This window comes from Cryptococcus depauperatus, chromosome 1 (genome assembly GCF_001720195.1).
Source record: "Cryptococcus depauperatus CBS 7841 chromosome 1, complete sequence".
Lineage (NCBI taxonomy): Eukaryota > Fungi > Basidiomycota > Tremellomycetes > Tremellales > Cryptococcaceae > Cryptococcus > Cryptococcus depauperatus.
Genome location: NC_089468.1, coordinates 855,914 through 880,722, shown reverse-complemented (window position 1 = coordinate 880,722; position 24,809 = coordinate 855,914). Strand labels below are relative to the sequence as shown.

At 43.5% G+C, this 24,809-nt stretch overlaps 12 protein-coding genes across 12 annotated transcripts; 5 read left to right on the top strand and 7 right to left on the bottom strand.

Moving 5' to 3' along the window:
• Positions 1-67: 67 nt before the first annotated feature.
• On the bottom strand, positions 68-944 carry L203_100348 (uncharacterized protein; the record flags this gene model as incomplete). Its single annotated transcript, XM_066209807.1, has 2 exons — positions 68-276; positions 332-944. 2 exons carry the CDS (start codon positions 942-944, stop codon positions 68-70), a joined length of 822 nt encoding a protein of 273 aa, XP_066065904.1.
• Positions 945-1,159: 215 nt separating this feature from the next.
• Positions 1,160-2,142, top strand: L203_100347 (phosphoribosylformimino-5-aminoimidazole carboxamide ribotide isomerase; the record flags this gene model as incomplete). The annotated part of the gene is made up of 4 exons (XM_066209806.1): positions 1,160-1,290; positions 1,345-1,534; positions 1,604-1,883; positions 1,943-2,142. 4 exons carry the CDS (start codon positions 1,160-1,162, stop codon positions 2,140-2,142), a joined length of 801 nt encoding a protein of 266 aa, XP_066065903.1.
• A 126-nt stretch (positions 2,143-2,268) lies between these two features.
• Positions 2,269-5,579, bottom strand: L203_100346 (uncharacterized protein; the record flags this gene model as incomplete). Its single annotated transcript, XM_066209805.1, has 5 exons — positions 2,269-3,143; positions 3,319-3,354; positions 3,537-4,802; positions 4,849-5,171; positions 5,224-5,579. The coding sequence occupies 5 exons, from the start codon at positions 5,577-5,579 to the stop codon at positions 2,269-2,271; spliced, it is 2,856 nt and encodes a 951-aa protein (XP_066065902.1).
• Positions 5,580-7,024: 1,445 nt separating this feature from the next.
• On the bottom strand, positions 7,025-9,982 carry L203_100345 (uncharacterized protein; the record flags this gene model as incomplete). The annotated part of the gene is made up of 7 exons (XM_066209804.1): positions 7,025-8,976; positions 9,023-9,249; positions 9,301-9,416; positions 9,465-9,586; positions 9,636-9,751; positions 9,805-9,911; positions 9,959-9,982. The coding sequence occupies 7 exons, from the start codon at positions 9,980-9,982 to the stop codon at positions 7,025-7,027; spliced, it is 2,664 nt and encodes an 887-aa protein (XP_066065901.1).
• Positions 9,983-10,206: 224 nt separating this feature from the next.
• Positions 10,207-11,703, top strand: L203_100344 (uncharacterized protein; the record flags this gene model as incomplete). The annotated part of the gene is made up of 6 exons (XM_066209803.1): positions 10,207-10,327; positions 10,380-10,557; positions 10,611-11,159; positions 11,203-11,398; positions 11,456-11,487; positions 11,535-11,703. The coding sequence occupies 6 exons, from the start codon at positions 10,207-10,209 to the stop codon at positions 11,701-11,703; spliced, it is 1,245 nt and encodes a 414-aa protein (XP_066065900.1).
• Positions 11,704-12,019: 316 nt separating this feature from the next.
• L203_100343 (uncharacterized protein) lies at positions 12,020-13,156 on the bottom strand (the record flags this gene model as incomplete). The annotated part of the gene is made up of 3 exons (XM_066209802.1): positions 12,020-12,704; positions 12,759-12,868; positions 12,917-13,156. The coding sequence occupies 3 exons, from the start codon at positions 13,154-13,156 to the stop codon at positions 12,020-12,022; spliced, it is 1,035 nt and encodes a 344-aa protein (XP_066065899.1).
• A 206-nt stretch (positions 13,157-13,362) lies between these two features.
• L203_100342 (uncharacterized protein) lies at positions 13,363-13,630 on the bottom strand (the record flags this gene model as incomplete). Its single annotated transcript, XM_066209801.1, has 2 exons — positions 13,363-13,421; positions 13,483-13,630. The coding sequence occupies 2 exons, from the start codon at positions 13,628-13,630 to the stop codon at positions 13,363-13,365; spliced, it is 207 nt and encodes a 68-aa protein (XP_066065898.1).
• A 436-nt stretch (positions 13,631-14,066) lies between these two features.
• L203_100341 (uncharacterized protein) lies at positions 14,067-14,740 on the top strand (the record flags this gene model as incomplete). Its single annotated transcript, XM_066209800.1, has 5 exons — positions 14,067-14,153; positions 14,200-14,297; positions 14,348-14,424; positions 14,483-14,576; positions 14,629-14,740. The coding sequence occupies 5 exons, from the start codon at positions 14,067-14,069 to the stop codon at positions 14,738-14,740; spliced, it is 468 nt and encodes a 155-aa protein (XP_066065897.1).
• Positions 14,741-16,363: 1,623 nt separating this feature from the next.
• Positions 16,364-17,135, bottom strand: L203_100340 (uncharacterized protein; the record flags this gene model as incomplete). The annotated part of the gene is made up of 6 exons (XM_066209799.1): positions 16,364-16,537; positions 16,591-16,661; positions 16,714-16,778; positions 16,828-16,844; positions 16,900-16,911; positions 16,962-17,135. The coding sequence occupies 6 exons, from the start codon at positions 17,133-17,135 to the stop codon at positions 16,364-16,366; spliced, it is 513 nt and encodes a 170-aa protein (XP_066065896.1).
• A 226-nt stretch (positions 17,136-17,361) lies between these two features.
• On the top strand, positions 17,362-17,975 carry L203_100339 (uncharacterized protein; the record flags this gene model as incomplete). The annotated part of the gene is made up of 4 exons (XM_066209798.1): positions 17,362-17,595; positions 17,648-17,729; positions 17,782-17,853; positions 17,920-17,975. The coding sequence occupies 4 exons, from the start codon at positions 17,362-17,364 to the stop codon at positions 17,973-17,975; spliced, it is 444 nt and encodes a 147-aa protein (XP_066065895.1).
• Positions 17,976-18,524: 549 nt separating this feature from the next.
• L203_100338 (NADH dehydrogenase (quinone), G subunit) lies at positions 18,525-20,992 on the top strand (the record flags this gene model as incomplete). Its single annotated transcript, XM_066209797.1, has 6 exons — positions 18,525-18,579; positions 18,644-18,758; positions 18,807-18,827; positions 18,880-18,934; positions 18,981-20,309; positions 20,357-20,992. 6 exons carry the CDS (start codon positions 18,525-18,527, stop codon positions 20,990-20,992), a joined length of 2,211 nt encoding a protein of 736 aa, XP_066065894.1.
• Positions 20,993-21,223: 231 nt separating this feature from the next.
• On the bottom strand, positions 21,224-23,717 carry L203_100337 (uncharacterized protein; the record flags this gene model as incomplete). The annotated part of the gene is made up of 8 exons (XM_066209796.1): positions 21,224-21,587; positions 21,646-21,801; positions 21,878-22,272; positions 22,319-22,785; positions 22,847-23,084; positions 23,149-23,437; positions 23,492-23,568; positions 23,628-23,717. The coding sequence occupies 8 exons, from the start codon at positions 23,715-23,717 to the stop codon at positions 21,224-21,226; spliced, it is 2,076 nt and encodes a 691-aa protein (XP_066065893.1).
• Between the last annotated feature and the right edge of the window lie 1,092 nt (positions 23,718-24,809).

Here is a 24,809-nt window from a genome sequence, read left to right as displayed (position 1 = left end):
GTTAAGTCATGGGATACTATGAATGCAATATGACTCCGCTGCCAGTCCACGAACAGAACCTTCAAATCTATGAAGGCATTTTCTTTCTGTTAGATAGCTTGCCTCTTCGCACTACTCCAAAAATCTCTTGTAGTCTCTGCATCGACAAGACCCACTCTATACCCTGCGCAGGTGCTTTGTAATCGTCTTTGGATTGTCTGAAATCGAGATTATATGGAAAGACATCAAACGGTTTGCGAGAATTGGGTAGGTGAAGACGAACGGTTGTGGCACGCTCTATAATACAATTTAAATTGGTCAATGGCACTATATAGAAATGGGGCCAGCATACCAGAGTTGGGAAAGTAGAGATCACAATCTTCAATCTTCAACTCTCTTGGCTTTTTCAAGCCCATAGTCATCTGATTTCCAATCGTCGTCAATCTTAAGAAAGTCTTTGCCCCTCCATTGCCAGTCATTGGCCGTAACTGGTATATTGTCAGACGTGTGACGATACGATTGGCAGCTACAAGTGCACCCGCTAGAAGAACAGTTACACTGCCCATGAGAATAAATTGCGCATTGGGAGAGACATATTTCGCCACTGTTAGTCCTGTTTGGACAATCGGCGTACTTCTCTCATATTTTTCCGCCATCTTTGCCTTTTCCTCATCTGTCGGCTCTTTCTTTTTTGGCTTTGGCAGCATCCACCAGGAAAACACAAAGAAGCCCCATAAGCCAGAGATAATCGTCAGCAGCAGTGGATTTGTTTCGGAAGGTCTTGCATAGACTGTTTTCTCGAGCAAAATGGTATTAGGAGAAGAAGGGATTGTACGCCATGGCCAGTCGGTGGGAGAAGAGCGTTGAGAGCGGTAGTTTCTGGTCTGTACACCGAGATGAATATTGAATTGTCGAGCCAAGTGGCCTGTTCCAGCAAACGTCTTCTTGATCATATTCGCAGACATTCGGATAGGCAAAAGATGCAAAAGTAAAGTCAATTCAAGATGAAGAGAGGACAAAAAAAAAGTTAAAATAAAAATTAGAATGTAGAATTGGGATAAACAAAAATTCAAGGTTTTTGTCTGAGTTTTGAGGTTACCCAAATTTGAGCTGGCCTAATTCTACTATGTTACTATGTTGTTAATTCTTAATTCAAAAATTCTGCAACAACATTTATAAGATGTCTTCTAGACATTCTCAATTCCGACCTTGTATTGATCTCCACCAAGGCATAGTTAAGCAAATAGTGGGTGGGACACTTGATCTAAGCAGTCAATCTAGTGCTGGGCCCAAAGAAAACTTTGTTGCTACGTCCGTCTCTTATTTTCGTTCTTGAAGGGTACATACTTATGCGTACCAATGTAGCCATCCTCCAGAATACTATGCAAATCTTTATAAAAGTCACTCGCTTACTGGGGGCCATATCATCAAACTCGGACCAGGCAACGATGGCGCTGCTCAACAAGCCTGTCAAGCTTGGCCTGGAGGGATGCAAGTCGGTGGTGGAATCAATGAGGAGAACGCAAGAGATTGGTTAGACATGGGTGCATCCAAAGTCAGCACTCAACGTTGTTGCAAAGGCCTAATTCATCCTCTGACTGACATCTACTATACAACTGAGTAGGTAATTGTAACAAGCTACCTCTTTCCCTCCGGCAAATTCGATGAGTCCAGGCTGTCCCGCTTATCCAAGCAAGTGGGCAAAGAAAACCTCGTGGTGGATCTAAGCTGCCGTAAGCGGGATTTTGGCTGGGTAGTGGCCATGAATGGATGGAAGACGTTGACGGATATGGAGGTAACACGAGAGAGTATCAAGACGGTGGAAAGATATTGCTCCGAGTTGTTGATACATGCTGCTGATGTGGAAGGTTTGTGTCAAGGGATTGATGAGAAACTTGTTGCCCGTCAGTCTTGACCATGCCTTGTCTTGTTTGCGAAATACTGAATCAAAGATTTACTGTAGGCCTAGGTGAATGGGTAACAATCCCATGTACATATGCCGGTGGTGCCAAGGACATTTCTGATCTTGCACTCGTGAATAGATTATCAGATGGGAAAGTTGATTTGACTTTCGGATCAAGCCTGGATATATTTGGAGGAGATGGAGTCAAGTTTGAAGAATTAGTAGAAGTTGACAGACGGGCAAGGGAGTCATTAGCATGAAATTTGTCATTAAAAATACGATCTGCTATGCATATTACATATGAATGTAACGGCCATAACTTGCAAACATACCATGTAGATGTACCATAGCTGATACCTCCCATCCTCACTGTAACCTGTTGGAAATCAAAAGTATAGATAATCGCTATTACCTACCACATTGTCCAACTTCTCCACTTTATTGCTAGGCGCGGTATGTCCAGAAAGAAGTTCGTCCATAAAGGCTTCGAACAATAGACTCGAGGAAGGCAGCGTATGAGAAGGGCCTTGAAAGACATCAGCTGGCCGACCAGTATTTGCAATACGCCGTTGCAGAGCCGATGTGGCTGTTGTTGTAATTTTTTCCTCTTCAAGAGAAAGTTCTTCCAAGAATGCTCCTTTGCCAAACATCTCCTGCCAAACGGACAAGGCATCTTTGGCCCGAGCTTGATTAATGGATTTGGCAGCAGAAGACGCAGAAGCAGTAGGAGAAGAAATATCACCGAAACGAAAGATCTCTCCAGAAGGAGCAACGCCGATGAGATGTAATGAACTTGTGCTCATGGCGCTGTGAGTCGGGAGAGCAACAAGGCGACATATCTGAGTAGCAACGTGTATTTTTCGAATGGGGGTGATACAAGCCGGGGACAAAATTTGTATACTTGTTTCGATCGCTGAACAAGATGAAATGAGAAAAAATGGCGAAGCGAAAGAAGCTACAAGACAATCGACTTCGAGGTCAGGTAGAGTCCAAGAGACTTCACAAGATAACATATCCCAAACAATGGCGCCTTTCTTGCCGGTTCCAACAAGATATCTTCCTTCAGCACCCACAAATCCAATATTCATGACGACAGTATCCAGACCACAGTCCAATACCTTCAGCAAGCTGTTGTTTTCAACATCCCATAATGTAACAACATCACCATGAGATAAGGCAAGTATAGAGGCGTCAGGTGAGAATGCGGAAGAGTGAATGGACAAATTACGGTAATTGAATGTTGAGCGGCAAGACCAGTACTCTATATAATGACGTCAGCCGCCAATTTGGAATAACGATTAATGAATGAGATTGATAAGTTGCTGTCCTCAACGGTGGGGGAGAATTTTCTGACAATACAACAGAATTGTTGAACTTGAAAGGTCTTTCACCGTTGGTAGAGCTGCATTTTACATTCAAGATAAACAAATTCTCACCTTCAACGATAGCGGTCTTCTTAATTGAAGTTTTGCCTAAATTGTTGTAAGCATTTATTTCAATGAATTTTATATGATAAGGATGGAATTTAGGGTTGCAGAACATTGATCCCCACGCTCTCCTACGAGGAGAATCTGAAGAAAAATGACTTTTGAGGAGATGAAAGTTATATCCAAGAGTTTCAAAGGTCTCCAATGATACAGTCCAAGTAACTCACCTTGTCCATTCTTCTTCAACTGTTTCACATGCCAAAGTTTTGCGATCCCATTCGTAGAAGTAGTTAACAAGTAAGGGTTCGGCAAGAAATTAGACTTGGGGATACTCGACATGGTGCGAAGGGGCGAAAAAATGAGAGAAGATAGGTTAGAGGTGCAGTGAGGTTTAGGATACTGGGTGTTAACCATATAGTTCTCGCCAACCCATTTCCAGAATTTGAGATTTCGTACCATGCCTCCGCCTTCGACTTCATCACCTTCTTTGCCTTCCACTGTCGCCATCCAAATACTTTTGCCATCATTTTCCTCTGAGAACGCCACTTTCTCGACTCGAACAGGTTCTAGTTGCTTCTCATCACGCCTACTAGCTCTATTGGATGGTGCAACTTCGAGGTCGAAAAGGACAGTGGAAGAGATGGGGTCGATGAACTGGAGTGTGGATGGATGAGAAGAAGGAATGACAAGGGCACAAGTTGAAGGATGTAGGGAAATCGGATAAGGAGTAGTGGGCGAAGAGGGTCGGAGGGGATCTAGACGAACACCTTGGTCGACATTGGCAATATGACCTGAAGACGCTCCAACACGGATGACAGCGCCATCCGAGAGGGCCATCCACCATTCTTCTTCAGTAGTTCTTGTGGCGTTTCGAACTGCAAGGCTAACAATGGGCCTACCACCCAAGCGAGGAACATATTCCCGTCGACCGGAGGCAAGATGCCACTGAACAAGCACCGACTCCTCGCCTACGGAAAGAAGCTGAGAGCCAGAAGGTGTAAAGGCGATGGCAGAAACGGCATGAGCGTGCCAATGGAGGGATGTTGTAGGCAGGCGTCTCTCAGTTTCGGGCAAGGCTGCTCTGCCAGTATCGCCAGTTCCACCCAAAGCAGTCCTGGCAGCGGCATCAACTTGTTGGAAAGCCTGTATTAGACCGTGCCATAGTCTAATGACACCTTTTTGGTCACCGGTCGCAAACCATTCTTCTTCATTTGTGCGCAGTATTTTTTCAGGACAGAAAGCGCCACATGTAAAAGGCTGGTCAGAGACAAATTTAACGCAGGTAGGGCGTTCTTCCCAAGGATCTAATGGTTCAGCTGCTTTGATTGGCATGCGGTAAGTGTATGCCTTAGTGGAAGCGAGCGCAACGAGGTAGGTAGACCGTGGTGACATAATCAGAGACACAGGTGGATTGGACAGTTTTCCAAAGAGGATTGGGTCAGCGTTGCCTGATAAAGGTGATCGCAGTATTCGGTAAGCCAACTTCTGTCCATCTTCATCTCTATCAGCCTTTTCTGATGACCAAGTAACGAGACTCACTAAGCCCTGGCTTGGGATGAGTGACAGCGGCAAACAACCACCATTTGCCAACAACTTGACCAAATGCAATATGTTCCACTCTGGCCTCAAGCTCCCGAAACTCGATAGTCCTTACCAATCTTCCTGCTACCCAATCCCAAAATTTGATAGTACCATCCAAAGAGGACGTTAAAATTTGAAAAGGATTTATGGGTGAAAGATGTAAAGAGGTGATGGGTTTTGTGTGACCGTTTGGGTGAGTAGACGAAAGGGTCGAAAGATGAGGAAAATTTGTACTTGAGGAATGGATATGCACAGCATTGTGAATAACGGTAAAATAGAACCTTGTTGTTGTATAAGCCTACAGTGCTCATACTCTATCTCAAGTCCACTTACCGGCCGTCTTTGGACCATACTGGAGGTATACGAGATACATCATTCTGAGCCACAGGCAAGGGCTCCCAGCTTTCACCGTCAATCTTCCGTCTGGCTAGACCTGTGGAAGACTCTCCGTTCTGTTTTCCCGTTGCATCTACTGGCAGCTTGGTGAAGCCGTTCTGTACTAGCCTTTTTCTCCTTTTCTTGCCATCCTTGCCGCCGTGAGTAGCGATCGTATGGTGCACAGTGTCTGCTCGCTCCTTACCCTTTGAACGTGCTGGCTGAGAGTCTCCATTAGCTACTGCAGCATTCTTCTTGCCCTTATGCCTCTCTTTTCGAGGAGCAGCCGTGTCAGCGACTTTATTTTGAGCCATTTTTGGCGATGTAGAAACTATTTTGAAGTGAACATTGAAAGAAGTTTATGCAAAAACTGAAAAAAAAAGATTGTTAAATGGGAGATCATTTAGAGTAACATTTGGGATAAAGTCGGAAATCGCCGCCTGTTTTATGTATCAAGAATACTCTGAAGATTGAATGTTGATTTATGTTTTCATTCTTATTTTTTCCATTCAATCACCAAATATACGACTGACGGTGGTGTTTAATTCCCTTGCGTTTTTGGAAGTCTCCTATGTCTAAATCCAGCTTGATACTATGCTGTGTCCAACTACGCCTTGGACATTGCTATGCGACTCGATTGATATATCGCCAAATGTCAATCACGGAAGATGATCCAGCAGACACACCAAAATCCTTGAATATAATTAGTCCACAAAAAGCCTGATATTATAGAGAATACAAAACGCCAAAGTGCAAATGCAGTAGCAGGATATTTGTATATTATTGATCTTAATTCAACGGGGGCAGAAGAGAGGTATACTGGTATTTGGATCACCACTCACTGCAACAGATTATGCAGAGCTGGATAGTTGAGAGCTTTCCAGTCTTCAACGATAGATTTTGAGACAAATGGTAGTGTTGTTACAAACCAGCTGATCACTCTCACGGTACAGACTCTTACAAGATGCAGAGAACACTGCACCTACATGTAAGATGGGATATTCTTGGCACTTTCCATAGATCCTAATTCGAGGCAATATTGGGAAAGCAATCACTGCATGACCTGTAACTCTGCAAGTGGACCTTGCTGATAGATGAACTTCTAACTCTCAATGGTATATAAGCTAGGGGTTTATCATGCCCAATTTGGTTGACATATACCTGAAAGTAATGCTCAAAAACTTTATCTTGTGTAATCTCTCATTGTTATAATCCTATACATTGAGGTTTAATCAAGAAAGAAAAAGCCTTACATGGATCGACTAAAGTGGCCTTGTTGAGTTTTTCGAGCATACGATCGTAATAGTTGTCAAAACATAGTTTTTCATAGAGATGAATTACTAGACATACTGAGAGCATTGAAGCAAGAACATTGAGTTGAATGCGGACCCTATATCAATAATTGAAAAGACATGTAGGAAATATATGGCAACATAAGTATAAACAAGACAACGGAAATCTCAGATAACATGTGTGTATAGAGGAGGACGAGGTGGCCAGTAACTGATTGATTTTGTACAAGCTATAATTCAATGAATACATACAAGCATAAATTGTGCTACTGTAAGGCTGTTTGTATACCTGCATTGGTATGGATGAGAACTTGACGCTGATTGAAGCTGACAAGAGCAATGTGGTGAAATGTGACATTCCAGGAGCATAACATGTCGTCAATATCATAGAGTTAATTAAGTCATAGATTTAGCAGGAACCCAACATATATTTTGTATTGCTTCTCCCTTGCAAAAGCACAGAGGCATCACCGTCGCATAGTGCAGTCAATGATTTCCATCTTGTCTGTATTGCTTAAAACCTTATATTGGGGCTTTCTGGCTTTTGTTTTAGGTGGTTTTGGCAAGCAATGCTCTCCCATCTTTTCTTGAAGGCTTGGTTCTATGTCAGGTCTTAGTTGAGTGGACTGCGATAGAGTTGGGGATGTGGAGCAATGAAGTAGGGGATGATTGAGAATTGATGTTTCTCGTTGAGGTCTGGAACAGCTGGAAGTAGGTTCCTCGGCAGTGAGAGAACGGGAGGACGAACGGTCATACCTTCCTGTAAAGGGCTCATTGTCTTTGGAAGAAGCTGAAAGTACGTTTTGAGGGACGGGAAGTTGAGAAGAACGAGAGGTTCTTCGTCGGGGAGTTGCTATCTGTACAGGTGTATCGTCATCGCTCGAAGAACAAAGGTCGATGACATTGCTTTTCATCTTGTGGGTATGCTCGGGGAAAGCAGAAGGGGAAGATACAGATTTCCGAAAAGTTCTTTGGGAGAAATTTGCCGCTCCTAATATAGTTTGTGTTGACATATTTGTAGAAACGCCAGAGTATGATCCGGTAGATCTTGGACTAGTCTTTTGCATTTTTCCTCGCCCTTTCCTAGTATATGCTGTGTTTTCACCTTTTCCTTCAATTGACAACGAACTAGACATAGAAGAAGCTAGAGGGGGGCGAGTCAGCTTCCTCTTCTCCAGAGATATTCTTCTCCGACTGCGTGACTGGCCAGGCGAAGGAGGCGGCGATGAGGAAAGACTGAGATCAATAATTTCTGGAGTTTGCTTGGATTCGAGATTAGGAATGAGTTCTCTTAATGCTTTACGTTCATTGCGGCCCGAGGATACCCTTTGCGGTGAAGTGAAAAACGAAGCAAAGGCATCGATATCTTCTCCATTTGCCTCCAGACATTTTTTACTTCGACTTTTCTTGCTTTCAGCAGATTTTGTTGCTTTCTTCTTTTTAGGTGCTTTAATTTTTGAAGCCTCCTTCATCGCCAATTTCTCTTCAAAAGCGTTGACAAGTTCTGGCCAGGCACTACGAAGCAGGTAGTCCTGTATCCAAACACGTATCTCTGACTTGTTCAAGGCAACTTGGGTTGCAGAGGGTGGCTCATCAACATCACGATGTGAATGTTCAACAAGCCTCAAGCTCTCTCTTTCTTCTGGAGGGAGAAGAGTGGGGTCTATTCTAGTGCCCTGCATGGTATCTCGACAGCGTTTGATGTATATTTCCTGCTCAAATGAGACGCGATATTCTGTCAGAGAGGGGTTCGTAGGATCCGACCGAGTGGAATGGATTTGAAGTATATGATTTGGTAGTGTAGCAACAAGCTGGGTTTCTGAAGAACGAGTGGGAATGCGTAATTCGATTTTAGAAGACAAAGGGCGGCCTTGAGATTGCTGGAAAAAAGAGGTAATCCTTGTTGATGTTGTTTTCTCCATTTCATTGGACGCCTTGGCTCTGATAGCCTCTCTAGCCTCATTCAAGACTTCTGCTCCAAATACCCCGACTGACTCACTCGCAAACTTTTTACATACGAGTTCTTTCGTTCCCCATTCAAAGTACGTTTCACATGCAGCTGCGAAGCCTTCCATATCACCCCTACCGTCGTTTCGAGCCTTACCGCGGCTTGAAGAAGATAATCCTTGTCCAAAGCCAGGCCATCCTTTTGAAAGATCGTCTATCGGGCTTGTGCAAGGGTTAAGATAGGCCTCAAGAGTAGCCGCGGGAAAAATTTGATCAGGGGAGAGAGATGCCAGCTTGTTGGCTCGATCAGGATAGCGCCGGCCGATTTGTTTTGAGGAGTTGGTGCGAAGCTCTTCAACAATGCGTTCATGTAGAGATTGTAGGGAATCCAAGAACAGCTTGCCATAGGTGGTATACAGTTTGAATGACTCTGATATACCAGCACTGGCAAGACCTTGAGAAATAGTAGGGCCTGCTGTCTGTTACAAACAAGTTTTGGGCATTGTTAAGAAGCTTACCGATGCTAAATAATCCTTCCGGTGTATAATCGCCGCCACTCAAAAGAGCCACCAACACCATCGCCATTCTACAATCTTCTTCTGATTTGAGGGCTGATCCATCTTTGGAAGTCCAGAGGTCTCTGATAGCTGCAGATCTATAAATTTCGTATTGCCGCTGGTCACTTCGTGATGTGTTAGCCTGGGTTGTATTAGAAGCCTGTGCGCCCGAGAGAGTGGGAGAAGGACTACAGTATAAATCAGCGTTGCCTCTAATGACGAGAATATGCACTGTTTACTTTCTCAGGAGGCATTTGGCCCCAAACAAAAGAGCATCTCCATCATCGGATAATACTGCGTCTATTTTACCTTGTCGATTCATAATAGCTAGTTCAGCTTCTGCTTCACCTGGAGCCTTTAGAATGCATCAGCCATACTGTATGATTACAGCAATCAGACATACGTTCCACCATTCAAGGCCGCAGACGTCTAAAAGAGCCTTGAACTGTTTGCTTCGATAATCGTGAGTTCCAAAATGACCCGCCACTCTCTGATTTCTTTTGAAGTTGGGTTTATTTGGACCATCTACTCTAGATGAATTTCGAGATCTATCCAGCCAGAAACAAGAACTGACCAAACACAAACACTGGTAATATGGGGTGTTGAAGCAAAGCAGTTATCTTGAAAAAGATGGTTCTCAGAAATGGGTTCTCTCCATGTTGTGGTATCGCGGCATGAAAAATCCAAATACTACAGACGCATTTAGTATACATGTCAATACAATATACCATGCAAGAGCTCACGAGGCATCTATTCCTATCGTCAGCCCTCTCAAGCCATTTTTATTGGCATAAAACGCCTCCTTCGAAAGTGTTGACAGTGACGACCAAGTGGCTGCCGGCCTCAAGAGCTGCCTCGAAATCAGCTTGAAAACCTTGACATAGTAGATTGGCTTACGTCCCAGAGCCCTGTGACACCCATTGTCCCTGGCACCTTTTAGCAAAACTGTTCCCTCCAAAAATCTGATAATAGATAAACTTGAAAGATGATTCATGAACCAAATAAAATGATTGATTTGTTGATTTCTATCTCATCGCGTGCCTGCGCGTTCAAGTCACGTGACTTTACTCTCGAAGTCATTTTTAACATTTCTTGAATTTTGATTTTGTCAGATAAGACAATAAAGATTTAGATAACAACAAAAGATGGCTTCTTCTTCTCAACTGCCAAAAAAATCGCAAAAACGCAAGTCTATGGCTTCCGGTAGTGCCTCTACGATGTCGATTACCCTAGAGGAGGCTTTGACGGGTGCTGGTCCAGTCTTTGGTAAGTCCGCTTCAGAGCCATTACATAGTGCACTGATTAGCATACTTTTCAGCCAATTTCCCATCTTTGAAACCCTCTAAAAATACTGCTTTTGGTATTTATAGTCGAGATGCAGCTACGACTTTTGACATTTCTAAACAACATACTTTGGTTGCTGGCGAAACTGAAGATGTCGAGTTTTTCAGTACCAACCGGGATAGGGGAATGAATGTAGAAGGTGCTGATGTTCAGTAAGTTATCTAGGGCCTATGCGAGAAGCAGATTGGCTCTAACATAATTATAGGTACCTTCCCGCTATATATGATCCCTCCACCCAAACCGTCCATATTCATCCATCTACCCCACTTTACCTTCTTGCTCACCGTGTCAAGCGTCTTCGAAATGTGTCGCTTACCCCTGCGCCAACTCAACACGCCAAAGCCTTGTACAAAGTCCAACGAAACAACCTTGGCGAGGCATTTGGTACCCGAAAAGCCAAGTCTCAGATTAAGAGTGAGGAGAGGAACAAGGTAAACGCAGACGCAATGAAAGATGCCAAGGACCATCTGATGGAGACTATTGGAGAATTGGATGAAGACCATTTGGAAGTGACTGCGCCAGGCGAGATGATTCCAACACCTAATTTGGAGACAAGTGATGTTACAGAGGTATATCCTCGTGAATCCATTATTCCCTCCGAGGAATGGCAAGCACTTGATGTTGGACGTTTACTGGAGGCTGGAGACGATAAAGAAAGAAATAGTTTACTGCCTTGGAGGAGAAGCAGCTGGCTACATTACAAGTTGAGGAATGCCATCAATATCAAAGACAAGTCGTATCGAAAGATTCAATTGTACGTTACCTGGGTTTGCTCAACTGTGTTGACGCTCTTCTAGGCAATACATTCTCTACCTTGCCTGCCTTCTCCATTTCCTTGACTTTGCTCCTCGCCTGCCCAAGACCCCCGCTTCTGAGCTTCTTGATCGTTTCGTCCACGTGCCCCGTCGAGTTCTCGACAGTCTTATCACTCGCTTTACTGAGGTTGTCGACAAAAAGCATAACGTCACTGAAAAGATGAGAACAAAACTCCTAGTACGGATTTGTTTGTTATATTTAATATTAGACGGTTATAATGCGGAAGTTGCAAAGGTTGCAAAAGATTTGAAGATGGAGCCCACCAAGTTTGTTCTCTGCCATATTCTATTGTGATACACTGACATACAAGCAGGATCTCTACACTTTTTAAGCAACTCGGCTGTACACTCAAGATCGCTACTCCCGAGGAACGTGAAGCGCAAGGTATCACACTTGCCGAAGCCTCATCTCGACGTCGTGCTGTTTTGACTGCCCCTGTCAAGTTTCCCAAGATTAAACAACGTGGCCCTGCCAAGCGATAAGGGCTCTACAGAAACGCACTTAGTAATTTTGTTGATGTGGGATGCTAGGGACTATTTGCTATATCTTATCTTAATTCTAATGAGATGTTGGAATGATCCGTGTATCAATTCAGTTATAACGTATAAAATTACCAGAGCGTGATGCATGACAACTCGTAACTACAAGGATTCTGACTATTCATGAGCATTCGTGGGTATTCGTAGGCTATCCGTAGACTATTCGTTGGTTTTTCGTGGGGTATTTCGTAACTTTTCTAATCAATGTGTATAAAAGACCTGCTCATATCCACCAAACATAATTTCAGGTAATAATTGGTTATGGACAATCGGTTTTGGTAATGTCTTTGTGATCACCCTGTAAGTTGAGATTATTGAGCTGGCCATACAAATGATCAACTCGAGACGCCGTCAGAGGTTTCCTATGAGTGGTCGTTTTGCGAGTCACGCCCCGACTTGGGGTCTTCCTTGAACTTTTTTGAGATTGTTTGGAACTTGACGCATCGCTATGTTTCATGGCCAAAGATTGGTGTCTCAAGCGAGCCATGTCTTTGAATGTGAGCGAATGACAGCTGCGTTTATGTCCTCGATGGTCTCGAACAGTAATACGTCCTCCTCGAAGCGCATGACAGGTGGTTTCGGCATCGAGCCAGACTAACTGTCCAGATTTCCCAGGTTGGTATGGGTGAGGTGTAGACGAAGAGACACAGACAGAAGAGTGAGAAGGCAAATCGTGTAAAGCAGGCGGCACAGAGAAGTTCTTGAATTGAGGATCTGGGATATGTGGGCCCAAATGGACGGGGATGTCGTTGACTAGGGCAGTTGACTGGGATGCAGTAGCTGGAGTAGGGGTTTTGTAAAAGAGGAATGGGTGCAGAGGGAGCATGGGAGTACGGATAATAGCGGAGGTGGTACATTCGCTGTGTTCGACGGCAACGCTTTCATTCCAAAGGTCTGGAGGAAGAATAAAAGGATAGAGGCGTTGGCAAAATCTCTTCGCATTACTGTGTTGACAAGGAAAAGTTAGTCAACGTTACGAATCATTGTATTGTACAAACCTTGGGTTGGTCTGCGGCTGTGGTAATGTTTCCTTTTCTAATCTGCCTTCATTTTCAGACTCTGGTTGCGGTTCAGGGGGGCTCGAAGGGGTCGGATGGACTTGAGTAGACTATGTAAAGGGTCAGACTCTCGCCCAAAGTATGAGAAATCTAATCACCCGCTGTTCACCGTATTCAAGAGAGGCATAGCCCGTATGCTCATTTGAATATCTCGGAGCCGTGAAATGCCTTTTACCGTTGTTTGGAAAGAACAATGGCTTCTTTGAGTCGATCCAGAATGGTTCTGGAATTGAGGTGCGGCTAGCTGAATTGGGTGCCTTTTCGGTGGTGGCCCAATAACTTGGAGAATCAATGCAAGCAGAATTGGATGAACGGATAGATTTGACAACAAAAGACATGACGCAGTGTTTCAACAGTTTGATATGTTTTGTGGTGCAATGAAAGAAGGGGTCTAGGTGATGCAAGGAGCAGTTGCGCAACCTTTCGAAGGGAAAATCTTGGAAAGCAATCAAGCAGTTCTTTTATAGAAATGCGGATCGGGGCAACGAGAAAAACTTGATTGGATACAGAAGTGCAGGAGCATTTGTTCTCTCGTGTGCTTTCATCAAGCGATAGCTATCGTTATACTCAGTATGGGGGTATTGTCTACTGTCGGTAAATTCCCTATTGTTTGTCACCATCAAAACCTTGATCTCTCCTCTCCCAAGGTCTGTCCGCAGCTCACCTTCAGTTCCAAATTCCTTGATAAGGGTTAAGGCCATAGTACGAATCTGTGTGCCCACAACAGTAGACAACCAAAACTCTATTGTTCCTTGTTCAAGTGTGTTAGTGCCTTCCCATACACTCTCGAGATGGAGATAAACGAGAGTCATTACCAATAGCTTGCTGTTCATTCCACTTGATTTTTTCTCATCGCGTTGCCCAGGAAGCTGCCAGTTCAATGTTGAAACACAGTGGCACAAAGTCGCCACCACCCTGCTGGGATGCAACAAAACATAGTGAAACTTGTCGGGGGTAAAGCGTGAGCTTCTTCCTCAACGAGAGAGCGGAGTTGTTTGGCTTGGGGCATAAAGCATGACTAGACAGGCGATGAAAAAGACATGCGATATAGAATGGAGAGAGGTCTTGTAAAGTAAATAGATAAATTTATTGTTATTCATGTACTTAAAAGAAACCATGGTTCGAAAAGTGGAGGTGATTTGGGAAATCGTGATTACGTAATCATTGCTCTCCTAACCTCCACCTTTTTTAGAGATTTTGTTATCTTTTTGACTTTAAAAGATTTAAAAGATTAAAGTCTCAAGCAAAATGTCTACAGCCACTTCCAAGTTGGACAACCCATCCACTCTTCTTCAATCTGTATCTTCCAATGCTATCCATGAAAAAATCACGATAGTGCGTTGACTTTTGCTTTTATCAGCTACTAATGTCGTTTGGATAGTTACCAGGACATGAAGCTGACTACTCTGCCTGCACTTTCTGTCTTTGGCAAGAAGATCATACACTCGGGAACGCTCTCAGGTGGATTATCATGAAAGAGTATGCCCTGAGGGTCAGTATGGTAAGAGAGTTACTCATACATGTTGTAGCCCTGAAGTAGAGTTTTGTGGGTATACAGCTCCTCATCCTTCTGAACCCAAGATTCATTTGAGAATCCAAATGTACGGTATGTCTGAGCCTTGGATCCTGGTCTCCTTGGAAGACAGCAGATTTATATTTCTTAGAGAGTCAATCCGCAGTAGACTGTTTACGGCGTGCCCTATCAAACCTGCGAGACCTTCTCAACACCGTGAATGATGCATACAGTAAATCATTACAGTATGTTTTCGGCTTAGTTTCTGATGTACAATGGCTCTAATCAATAGCATAGAAACGATGACTATGTCAAGGAAGATGATGCGGACGTCCAGGCAGTGGTTGACCAAACACTACGGGAAAGAGGATTTTCTGTGGTACAAGATGATAGGATGGACGTCTCGTAGGCAAAGATGACAGGCCAGCAAAAGGGTGCAACGGTTTGATAATATTGCATTAGGAATCTCGAGATGTTATTGTAAGTTGTACTACACCTTTTATTTACATCCCCTAGGATTGAATTTGAAATATGCCCTATGACCATGACTTCCGAGATAACTGCTTTGTTCACGCCATGGCATATCGCAGCTAATCCTTTTAATGAACTTTAGCTTGCCTCAGATATTAGCATCGTTCTGGATATGTTAACATAATCCTTCTCCCCTTTCACAAACATATTCAGTTACTTTGCTTCCTGCGTTGGGATAAGTAAATACTTGATCTTGGCGTGGCATCTTATACTATATAAGAGTACAGCTCCTTTTTCGCCTATGCTCTTGCCATTATATTTGAAAACTAGAGTCCTTCATCGATACTAAATCTGAGGCAACCTCAACAACCAGCCAATCCGATAAAAGCGTACGTCCACAAGAGGTCTAACATACTGTTGAATCGCCAATTTTTAAACACTTAGTGCACATCGCAGTCTCAAGCTGGAAGCTTTAGTACAGTTTCAACTGCTAAAATAAATTTCAATATCCAATCTCTGCAAAAGTCTGATAGACCAACCTTAGATGATATTGAGTCATTTGTTAATGGAGATGAAGAGGAAAAGTAGACAGGTGGTTGGATAAGACTGAATGTACAGAGTTCGCTTATCTAGTCATGATATGAATGGAGTCAGGACATGATAGAAATCTGTATGTCAGCTTTTCCGATGTTTTCTATTCTGTTCAGCTTGATCCTAAACACAGAATGATCCTTTCTGACATGCTGCTCTTCTATTGCAGCAGTCTGCTGTTACTTTTGTTCAGTAGACATGTCGGGCAAGATCTTGTTATCTAAATCAATTATCTCTATAGAACTTACAAGCTATTAAGACCAGATAAACGATGCAAACCATAGCTCATTGCATGTAAGAGAATAATCAGTCCTGGTCATTTTATTAATCGCAACAACATGAGAAACAGTATCCAACGTTACAGCTTTTATGAGGTGGGGTTAGCCAAAATGTCACAACCTGAAGGTTTCTCCTTTCATTTGTAGCCTCTTCCCCTTGTCATCAACTTGAAATGTTTTGGGAAGAAATGGATTATCGCAATATGCTATTAGGCTAACGAGGGTTGGCATGTTCATTTATCGGATGAGGTCTTGCAAATCCCCTTAAGGAAGGCGGTTGCTGGATCATGTTCAACATTTTGCAAGACGTAGTAACGCCACTCTTTTGAGCTATCACATTGACCTGCAAATACCTTCATCGTTGATCAGGAACGCCTCCATTTCTGTGTTTCTTGGCTGGATTTTCTTATGAAATTTTCCTCCATCATTTGTGTAACCCATTTAGTCCTCTAAACACTAGCCAAGCGGCCACCGTTGCCCCCACATAAGTAGCAACCCGTCCTTCAAAGTTCATGATTGTCAAAAATGGATAAGGAAAAACACCGTTGATGCTCGCACAGTGCTCAACCCATACACCGTATGCGATACCAAACATTGCAGCAAGAAGTGAGGCAATGTAAGTCGAAAAGGGTTTAGGATATTTCTTTTCAAGAAGAAAAAAGTCTGTACAATTTTAGGACTAGAAAGACAAATCAGAACCTACCAAGCAAGAGAGCTACTGTGGGCAACAAGTGCATACTCAAGTCCATCCACAGAGGAATTCGGAATAGATCAGGCTGAGCTGAAGACGAAGAAGCTTCGCCTTGACTAGCGGAAGGGGAAGTCGGAGGAAGCATGAGCTCAGGTGCTATAATTATGATAGACCACTATCACCCAGTAGATGGATTAGCCATTAGATGACCGTATGAAGGTTCCTTACATATATCAAAGAAATGACGAGCTCTGCAGGTAACGATACCAAAAGGAATACCCTCTTGACAAGTTTGATAGCTGTGAAAGATTCAGTATTTCATTGTTACTGCCGCTATTCTTGTAGACTTGCTGTTTATATTGGGTAAAAGGTCGCTTGCACCTGAGAGAACCATGACAATTCCTGAGCATACAAGACTAGGTGGAGTCAGAGAATTTGTTTGCAACCTATGGTCACAGTACTCACCCGAGTATGGTCAGATACTGCAGAAACCCTATGGAAAGAGTGAGTCTCTTTCGTGTCTAGCCCATCCCATACCTCCATACTGCCCTCGCAGCTCGTCAACAAAAATTTGCCACCATACAACGCAATAAATTCACCTGTGGTCTTATAAATTGTCCCAACGTGATCTTTTTCATAGCCAAAAACCCTTGAGCCATCACCGCTACAGTACCAATGTGAAAGAACAACCTCCCAAAGTATGGTGTCTTTGGGGGCACAGCAGTCGTCTTTACGGCTGGAATATCCTCATAAGGTTTTGCTGGGTTGACCATTCTTATTGTAAAGATCAATTTGCAGAAAAAGATGTAAAATATAAACCCATTCTTTTTTAAGCCATTATTCAGACGTCATCACTAGAACAAGTTTTCATGTCCGGACACAGTGAATTCATTTATTGAATAGGACATGAATAGGTTTCTGAGTTGTCACTATTTATTTATTGTCATCGATTTCGATTTTGATTTTGATTTTCTTTTCTTTATTCGCCAGTGTATAAAAATGATCAACTTGTCGTACTATATAATACCTCTGGTCCATCTTCAGACACTCTTTGCCTCTTTAAGAGGGCCAGCTCTCCAGCTTGGTTTTAGAAACAATGTTTCTCCCCGACAAATTCTAGAGGAGATGGAAAAATCGGGAAAGGTGAAACCTCATACACTAGCAAAACTCAGAAGAAGACAAGCAGCGCATGAGAACTGCTTTGAAAATGAGCCTATATTCATTGGAGCTGTCGTGAGTGCTATTGTGGGGGTTACTATTCAAAGAAAAGCTCATCGTTATCCAGGTTGCTGGTAATGCTGTTGGGTTGTCGACTCGATTTATGAACATCATGTCAATCTTGTATTTTGTATTCAGATGTTTATATAGTAAGTCTTTTTGGAATTGCCATGTTTGGTATTGTGCCCAGATCATTTGTAGTTTATCTTTACCTCAAGACCACTAGCCAAAAGACTTCATATTTGCGGAGTGTAATTTACTGGTTTTCAAGCTGTATGTGGATTGGATTCTGTTGTTTTTTTTTTTTTGGCTGTAACATTCGCTGACTCGCATAACCAGTCTGTTACCTCATGACGTTCATCAAGTGCGGCCTTAAACTCAATTCTATCATATAGAAACGCTTAGTCGATGTCAAGTTGCAAGTATAATTGTCGACAGCACAAAAACATGGTGTTTTTCTTTACTTTCAATTTTGTCGCTTCTCTGTACACGTTCTGCAAAGATCGCTGTTCGCCTAGTACAACCTCCTTCAGTTTCTTGATGTATGCCTCTACATACACTCGAAACAGCGCCAACCCTTCTCTCTGCTGTGACCTTGATGGCATTGAACTTTTATGTCTGATTGAAACCTTTCTAAGGATTGTCGGGCTCCGCTTTTTGTGGTTGATACACAAATCTTCAAGAGAGAATATAAAAGAAGAGAAACTGGTTTGCTATACTTTATGCATGGAGACTTGAATGCATATAGTTGTGGATTTAAAAAGAAATTGAATACATCATTTACGATTGGCTAGTGGAAAGGTGCCACATTCTGACGGCGTTTTATTCAGCTCTCATCTCGTTGGCTGCTGTTTTCCGACGTTTGTTGCAACAATCTCATTTATTGATTTGATTTCTTGTTTCTTTCTCATTTTTACATCTTTTTCTCCTCTATATCATCACCCATGCTTCCGCGGTTTGTAGCTAAAAGCATTCCAAGGAAGGTTACTGGCTCATCAAGTCCGTTATCTGGAGCTTTCCACAAGACGTTGTAGAGTCTGTCCAGTGCTGATGATGTATACAGAGGCCAGGCTTTTCTCAACAACTGTCCCTAGGCTGGCAGACATTACACTCACGGTTGATGGAAAGGAAGTAACTGTTCCCCAAGGGACTGCGTTGATTCAGGCTTGCGAGCAAGCGTAAGTAAATTTATCTACTTGGTACGGAGATGCTAACAGTGGGCATAGAGGCGCCACCGTTCCCCGTTTGTGAGCAAGGTCAAATATGAAAAGTAAAAGATGGAAGCTGATGAGAATGTAGCTGTTACCATGACCGATTAGCCATCGCTGGTAACTGTCGAATGTGCTTAGTCGAAGTGAGCGATGATCCTGCTTTGGCCAAACACACTGACGTTTGGCAAGGTTGAGAGGTCGCCAAAACCAGTTGCGTCATGTGCTATGCCCGCCATGCCTGGATCCAAAGTTTTCACCAATACTCCCCTTGTCCACAAGGCTCGCGAAGGCGTCATGGAATTCCTCCTCGCCAGCCATCCTCTAGATTGCCCTATTTGCGATCAAGGTGGTGAATGTGACCTGCAAGACCAATCTATGCGATACGGATCTGACCGTGGACGATTCCACGAAATCACTGGAAAAAGAGCAGTGGAGAACAAAGATTTGGGACCTATCATCAAGACTTCTATGAATAGGTGTATTCAGTGTACTCGGTGTGTGCGATTCGCCAACGATGTTGCGGGTGTCGAGGAATTCGGTACTACAGGACGAGGAAATGATCTCCAGATTGGTTCTTATATTGCAAGAACTGTCGACTCTGAGATGTCTGGCAATATCATCGATCTCTGCCCTGTCGGCGCTCTTACTTCCAAACCTTATGCTTTCCAAGCTCGACCATGGGAACTAAAGAAAACAGAGAGCGTGGATGTTTTAGATGCAGTCGGCGCTAATATTCGCGTTGATTCTCGTGGCGTTCAGGTCATGCGTATCCAGCCCAAGATCAATGACGAGATCAACGAAGAGTGGATCAGCGACAAAACTCGATACGCCTGTGATGGTCTCAAATATCAGCGATTGACTACTCCGTTGATTAGGGAAGGCAACAGGTTCACCCCTGCTGGTTGGGAGCAAGCTTTCGAGACTATCCGACATGGACTTGTGACTTCTGGTGCTAAGGGAGATGAAATCAAGGCTGTCGCCGGCCATCTTGCCGATACTGAGTCCCTCGTCGCTCTCAAAGACCTTATCAACAAACTGGGTTCTGAAAACCTCACTCTTGATCAAAATCTTGGTCACCTTCCTCCTGCTGCTAATGTTGACATTCGATCCAATTATCTCTTCAATACTGGTATTGAAAACGTCGAAGATGCCGATGCTGTCTTGTTCATTGGTACTAATCCTCGTCATGAGGCTGCCACCATCAATTCTCGCTTCCGAAAGTCTTTCCTTCATCGTGGCACCGATTTTGGGGTGATTGGTGAAAGATTTAACTCTACTTTTGAGTATGAGCATCTTGGTACTTCTGCCAAGGATGTGGCTTCCTTCTTTGGTAACAAGGCTTCTGGTACCTTTTCAAAAATCTGGAAGGAGGCCAAGAAACCTTTGATCGTCATTGGCTCTGCCGTCACAGAGACCAAAGATGGTGCTGCGGTTTTGGCTGAAGTTAGCAAGCATGTCTTGGGTAATGCTGACAAATTTTTGACCACTGGTTGGATTGGCTTCTCTGTACTTCAAAGAGTGAGTATGTCCTTTAGATCCATGGCATATGATTGACGTTGTACAAGGCTGCTTCCCGAACTGCTGCTTATGATATTGGCTTCACCCCTTCTTCATTTGCTTCGTCTACTAAACCTAAATTCGTTTACCTCCTCAATGCCGACGAGATTGATCCATCAACTATACCTGAGGATGCTTTCGTCGTTTACCAGGGCCATCATGGCGACTTTGGCGCTCAGTTTGCAGACGTTTGCTTACCAGGTTTGGCTTACACTGAAAAATCTGTCACATGGATCAATACTGAGGGCAGAAGTCAACTTGGCAGAACAGCTGTACCTCCCCCAGGAGCCTCTAGAGAAGATTGGAAGATTATCCGAGCGTTGTCAGAGGTTCTGCAAGAACCTCTACCATATGATACTGCTCATGACCTCCGAGTTCGTCTCTACAACATTGCTCCAAGTTTGGTACGATATGACGACGTTGAAAAGCCTTCTCCTGAAGTTCTCATACTTGGCCTTGAAACTCTTTCCAAATCCAATTCACAACCATCAGCTGAACCTCTCAAGAAGCCTATACGAGACTTTTATAGAACGGATCCTATCTCTAGGGCAAGTGTCACCATGGCGGAGTGCAGCAAGATATTCACAAAAAAGGATTATGTCATTGAGAACGTTGATGAAGTGGCGCAGGCAAGTTATGCATAGGGGGCAAGAGAAAGTGGACAGAGATCCAAAGAAAATTTGGCATGGTGTTGGGATAGATTCGGTTTTTCTCTGTTTTTCAAGTTCCTCATTCGTCGTACTTTCCTCCTTTGATTTGTAATCAGCATGCAATACCGCATAATACCAGAGCTACAACCGATGGGCGTATATGCAAAAATGTAAACAACAAAGACATGGGTAAATCAAATACATATGGTATTATACAGCAAGGTTTCATCGTCCTTGAGGTGTAGTATTACGACTGACTCGTTCTTCCACTCTTTGCTTGACATTTCCCCATAATCTACCCGCGCTATCTTTCAACCCGCCAGCAACCTGATCTATCCTAGGCAACTCAAAATTAGCACCAACATCACCTGGAGTTGTCCGATAAAGTCCTGAACCGGCAGCACCACCGACAGATAGTTCGTATCCCCCTGCGCGGAGGCTTACACCCGAAGTGGATGATAGTCGATTAGGACCAGAGGGATTTGATGCAGATGGCAAAGAGGACGAAGAGTCATAAGAAAGACCTATTGGGGGTTGATAAAATGATGGAGGAAAATGTTCACCTAACGATTCGACCATGTGTAAGAAACTATATAAGATTACAGGTCAACTCTGTCTTCTTCTTTCAGTGAAGAAAAACAGATCACCTAGTAGAGTTGTGGATGGTCGATCCGCCCAGAAGAATCCGTGTCCCACCAGGGGCACCTGTAGAATCAGAAGCAAGTTTTTGGTTCAGCAATGCTACTGTACGAGCTTCTTCGTAAGTCGATCCTCCCAACATGAAAACGATGATATCTTGTGGCCTGCCGGACAAGAAGATCAAGATCAGCACGTACAAACTTCAAGAACGAAAAAAGCCAGAGGGAAAAGGGGACAAACCTCTGTGAACGGGCAAACTCATCTTTTTCCAAAAAAGGATAGCTCGCCTCTTTTAATCTCCCTTTCAACAGTAATTCCAAAGTTTGAGCGAGATGTGGATTGTGTTGGGTATAAACATTATCAACGCCTTTCAAGCCTTTCAAAGCGCTCTTTCCTCTTGAAAAGAAATTTTCATTCATAAACAAGTCATCCTGCCTTACATCTGCACCTGCAAAATTCAGCATCGCATACACAAGACGTGCACGCTCGGTCGGAACGCCGTTGGAAACGAGAGAGTCGATAACAGTTGGAATATGAGCCGAAGGAGATTTTTGATATCGAAGGGCATAGAGAATCGCCAGGCGGAGTTTGTTGCTTGAAGGAATTTTGGGTTTGGAAATTAGATTCAAGACACTCTGTAATTCAATAAGTATAGCACATCACACTCATTATCGATCACACCTTGAGATCTGCTCCATGACTATCTTGCGACGCCAAACTTTGTTCAACCTCACTGACTTCCAACAGCCCATCTCTCTCCACTATTCGGCTCAATTCACCAACGATTGTGACATGTTTTGTGACATTTCCACTTAACTTTCTAAATTCTGGATATTCTTCCACAAACCGCTTCATATCAGCGACTGTCTCAATTCTATTGTTGGACTTTGCAGCTCCTGGAAGGGACGACGTTCGGGCTTGGTAAGATTTTACATAGGATGCGATGGAAGCACCTAAATCACCAAAATTGGAAAAGAGGTTTTCAGAGTAGAACTGATCAGAAGAGGAGGAAAGTATTAGGTCTCGCAGTTCGGGTTTTTCTTCAGACGGGATATGCACACGGCCATTATTGATGTCGAGAAGTTCGTGCACCATGGCTTGATATGTCCATTGCGATAAGAGAGGAGTTACTGGGTCGTTTCTTCGATCTGACAGAATATATAAGTTTACAATCTACTTAACATCAACAACTAGTCAAGAGTAACGCACCTAATATAAGCAGTAAAGGTGCAGGCCCCTGTGACCCCCTGAAATCAAATAGATCTTTATATTTTCCACCCATCTCCTCCGATATGGCTTGAGCCAACATTTTGCCCGCCTGTGACATACGTTCCCATCGTATGACTGGTCTCTTCTTCAGCGATAACAAAGCGGAAAGAATCGTACGGATGTGGTTTTCGATAGTGGGTGGGGTGAGATAGAGAGGCGGTGGAAGATACAACGGAGGCTACAAATTCAGTATGCTTTGTCAAAACCAGGACCTTGGATAAAAAGCACCGCTTCAAACGTACGTTTGGAGGACCATCTCCTCCGTCTTCTAATGCTGCTCGTGTGGGGCTAAAATGACATGGATAATGTGCCAGATAATCTGCAAAATATTCTTGCACTTCTTTGACCACCTCAAATTCGTCCACACTGGCCATATCTTCGATCTGGTTCTTAGACAAAACATTGGAAAAAAACAGCCAATAGCTTGAGTATCTAGGGTTAGCCAGCTCTGTTTTCATGGCTTCTATTGATTGGTGTGAGGATGAGAGAAACGCAAGGCAGGAAAGGTGATTTAGTGGCTCCCGATTTGAACTTTGACATACTATCAGCAATAAGACATTTTCAAGTAAAACACAGCGACCATACTTATCTATTCGGTCTGTCAAGTATATTTCATGAGATAACAGCTCGCTCTGAGTAGTCACAAGCGATACGATGGGAGTCTATTGTCAAAAGATGGTGAGCAAGGCCGTGTATGAGAAAAGTATGCCAAAAGACGTACCGTATGAGCATCCAGGAGGAGGACTTTCATTCCTGGTACATGGGATATCATCTTGATCACATAGACTTGTATTGCTTTTGTTACATCCATAGTGAACACTGGTTTTGTTCTTGTTTAGAAAGAGTAAAAGTACAAATTCAATAATGTAGAAGAGTATTGACCATTCTGGCGGTGATCGCCGAAATGACATAATCTTAAGTGGCTGGAAAAGAAGTCAATTCTATCTTTGTATATTTGAATTGTTATATCTTATTCCATTTTGCTTCATTACTTAACGTTGACGACCATTATATTATAAAACTAGATATATCAACTCTTTGCGGCTCGAATATAATTTGGTACCAAGTGTGCATACTTTTAGCTACAAATACTGTCTTCCGGCCAAAACCAACTTTGCCAGCCCGTTGAAGTTGTTCCACTCAATCTCTTTCTATGCGGCCTGGATCTGCATGAACAGCCTGGATTTACTCTCAGACTATGAGAGCTTTCCCTGAGACAATCTAAATAGCTATGATGAAGTGACAATTGAAAAAAGAAGACGAATGATTCAGCCAAAAGATTCTACAAATACCTTGCAACCCGCTGCAAGTCCTGTTGTGACATGACTCATCGTCTTCTACAACGAGGAATCGATGGCTTTTCTTGGCTTGACTCTTCAACATATAAGCTCAGCCGCTTGGCTAGAACTTTGCGTACAATGTGAGTTGGTTTTGGCCGAGCACGTTGGCAATGCCTTCTTCTTGTTGGCCTATCCGACCTTGAGGCAAAAGGCTGGAGGTCTGAAGTTATGTCTGGCTGTTCTCCAGACTATCCGAAGCTTTCCATCGGCATTTCTTGCCGGTTTGGCTTGAGCAGAGAAGCCCATATTCTGCGGCCAAAGGTGAGACTGTGGGCAAGCTGATTTCGACTTCGTTCGACATCTCGTCTCAGGTCGCAGCAGAACTGCATTTCTTTTGCCGTCTGGCACTCTTCTGATCCCTGTCATCGAGGAGAGGAGATATGTTAGGTCTCAATGACCTGAAGTGAAACTACTGCGCCTCGCCATGAACGGCAACTCCAAGGGCTTCATCAAAGCTCTTCTATAACTCTGGTTAACTTTCTGCAAAGACCAAGAGTTTTAAAGCGAATCATGTAACGCAGAGACATCTTGTTGAGCAACAGAGTCAGTAGGCATAGGTTTGG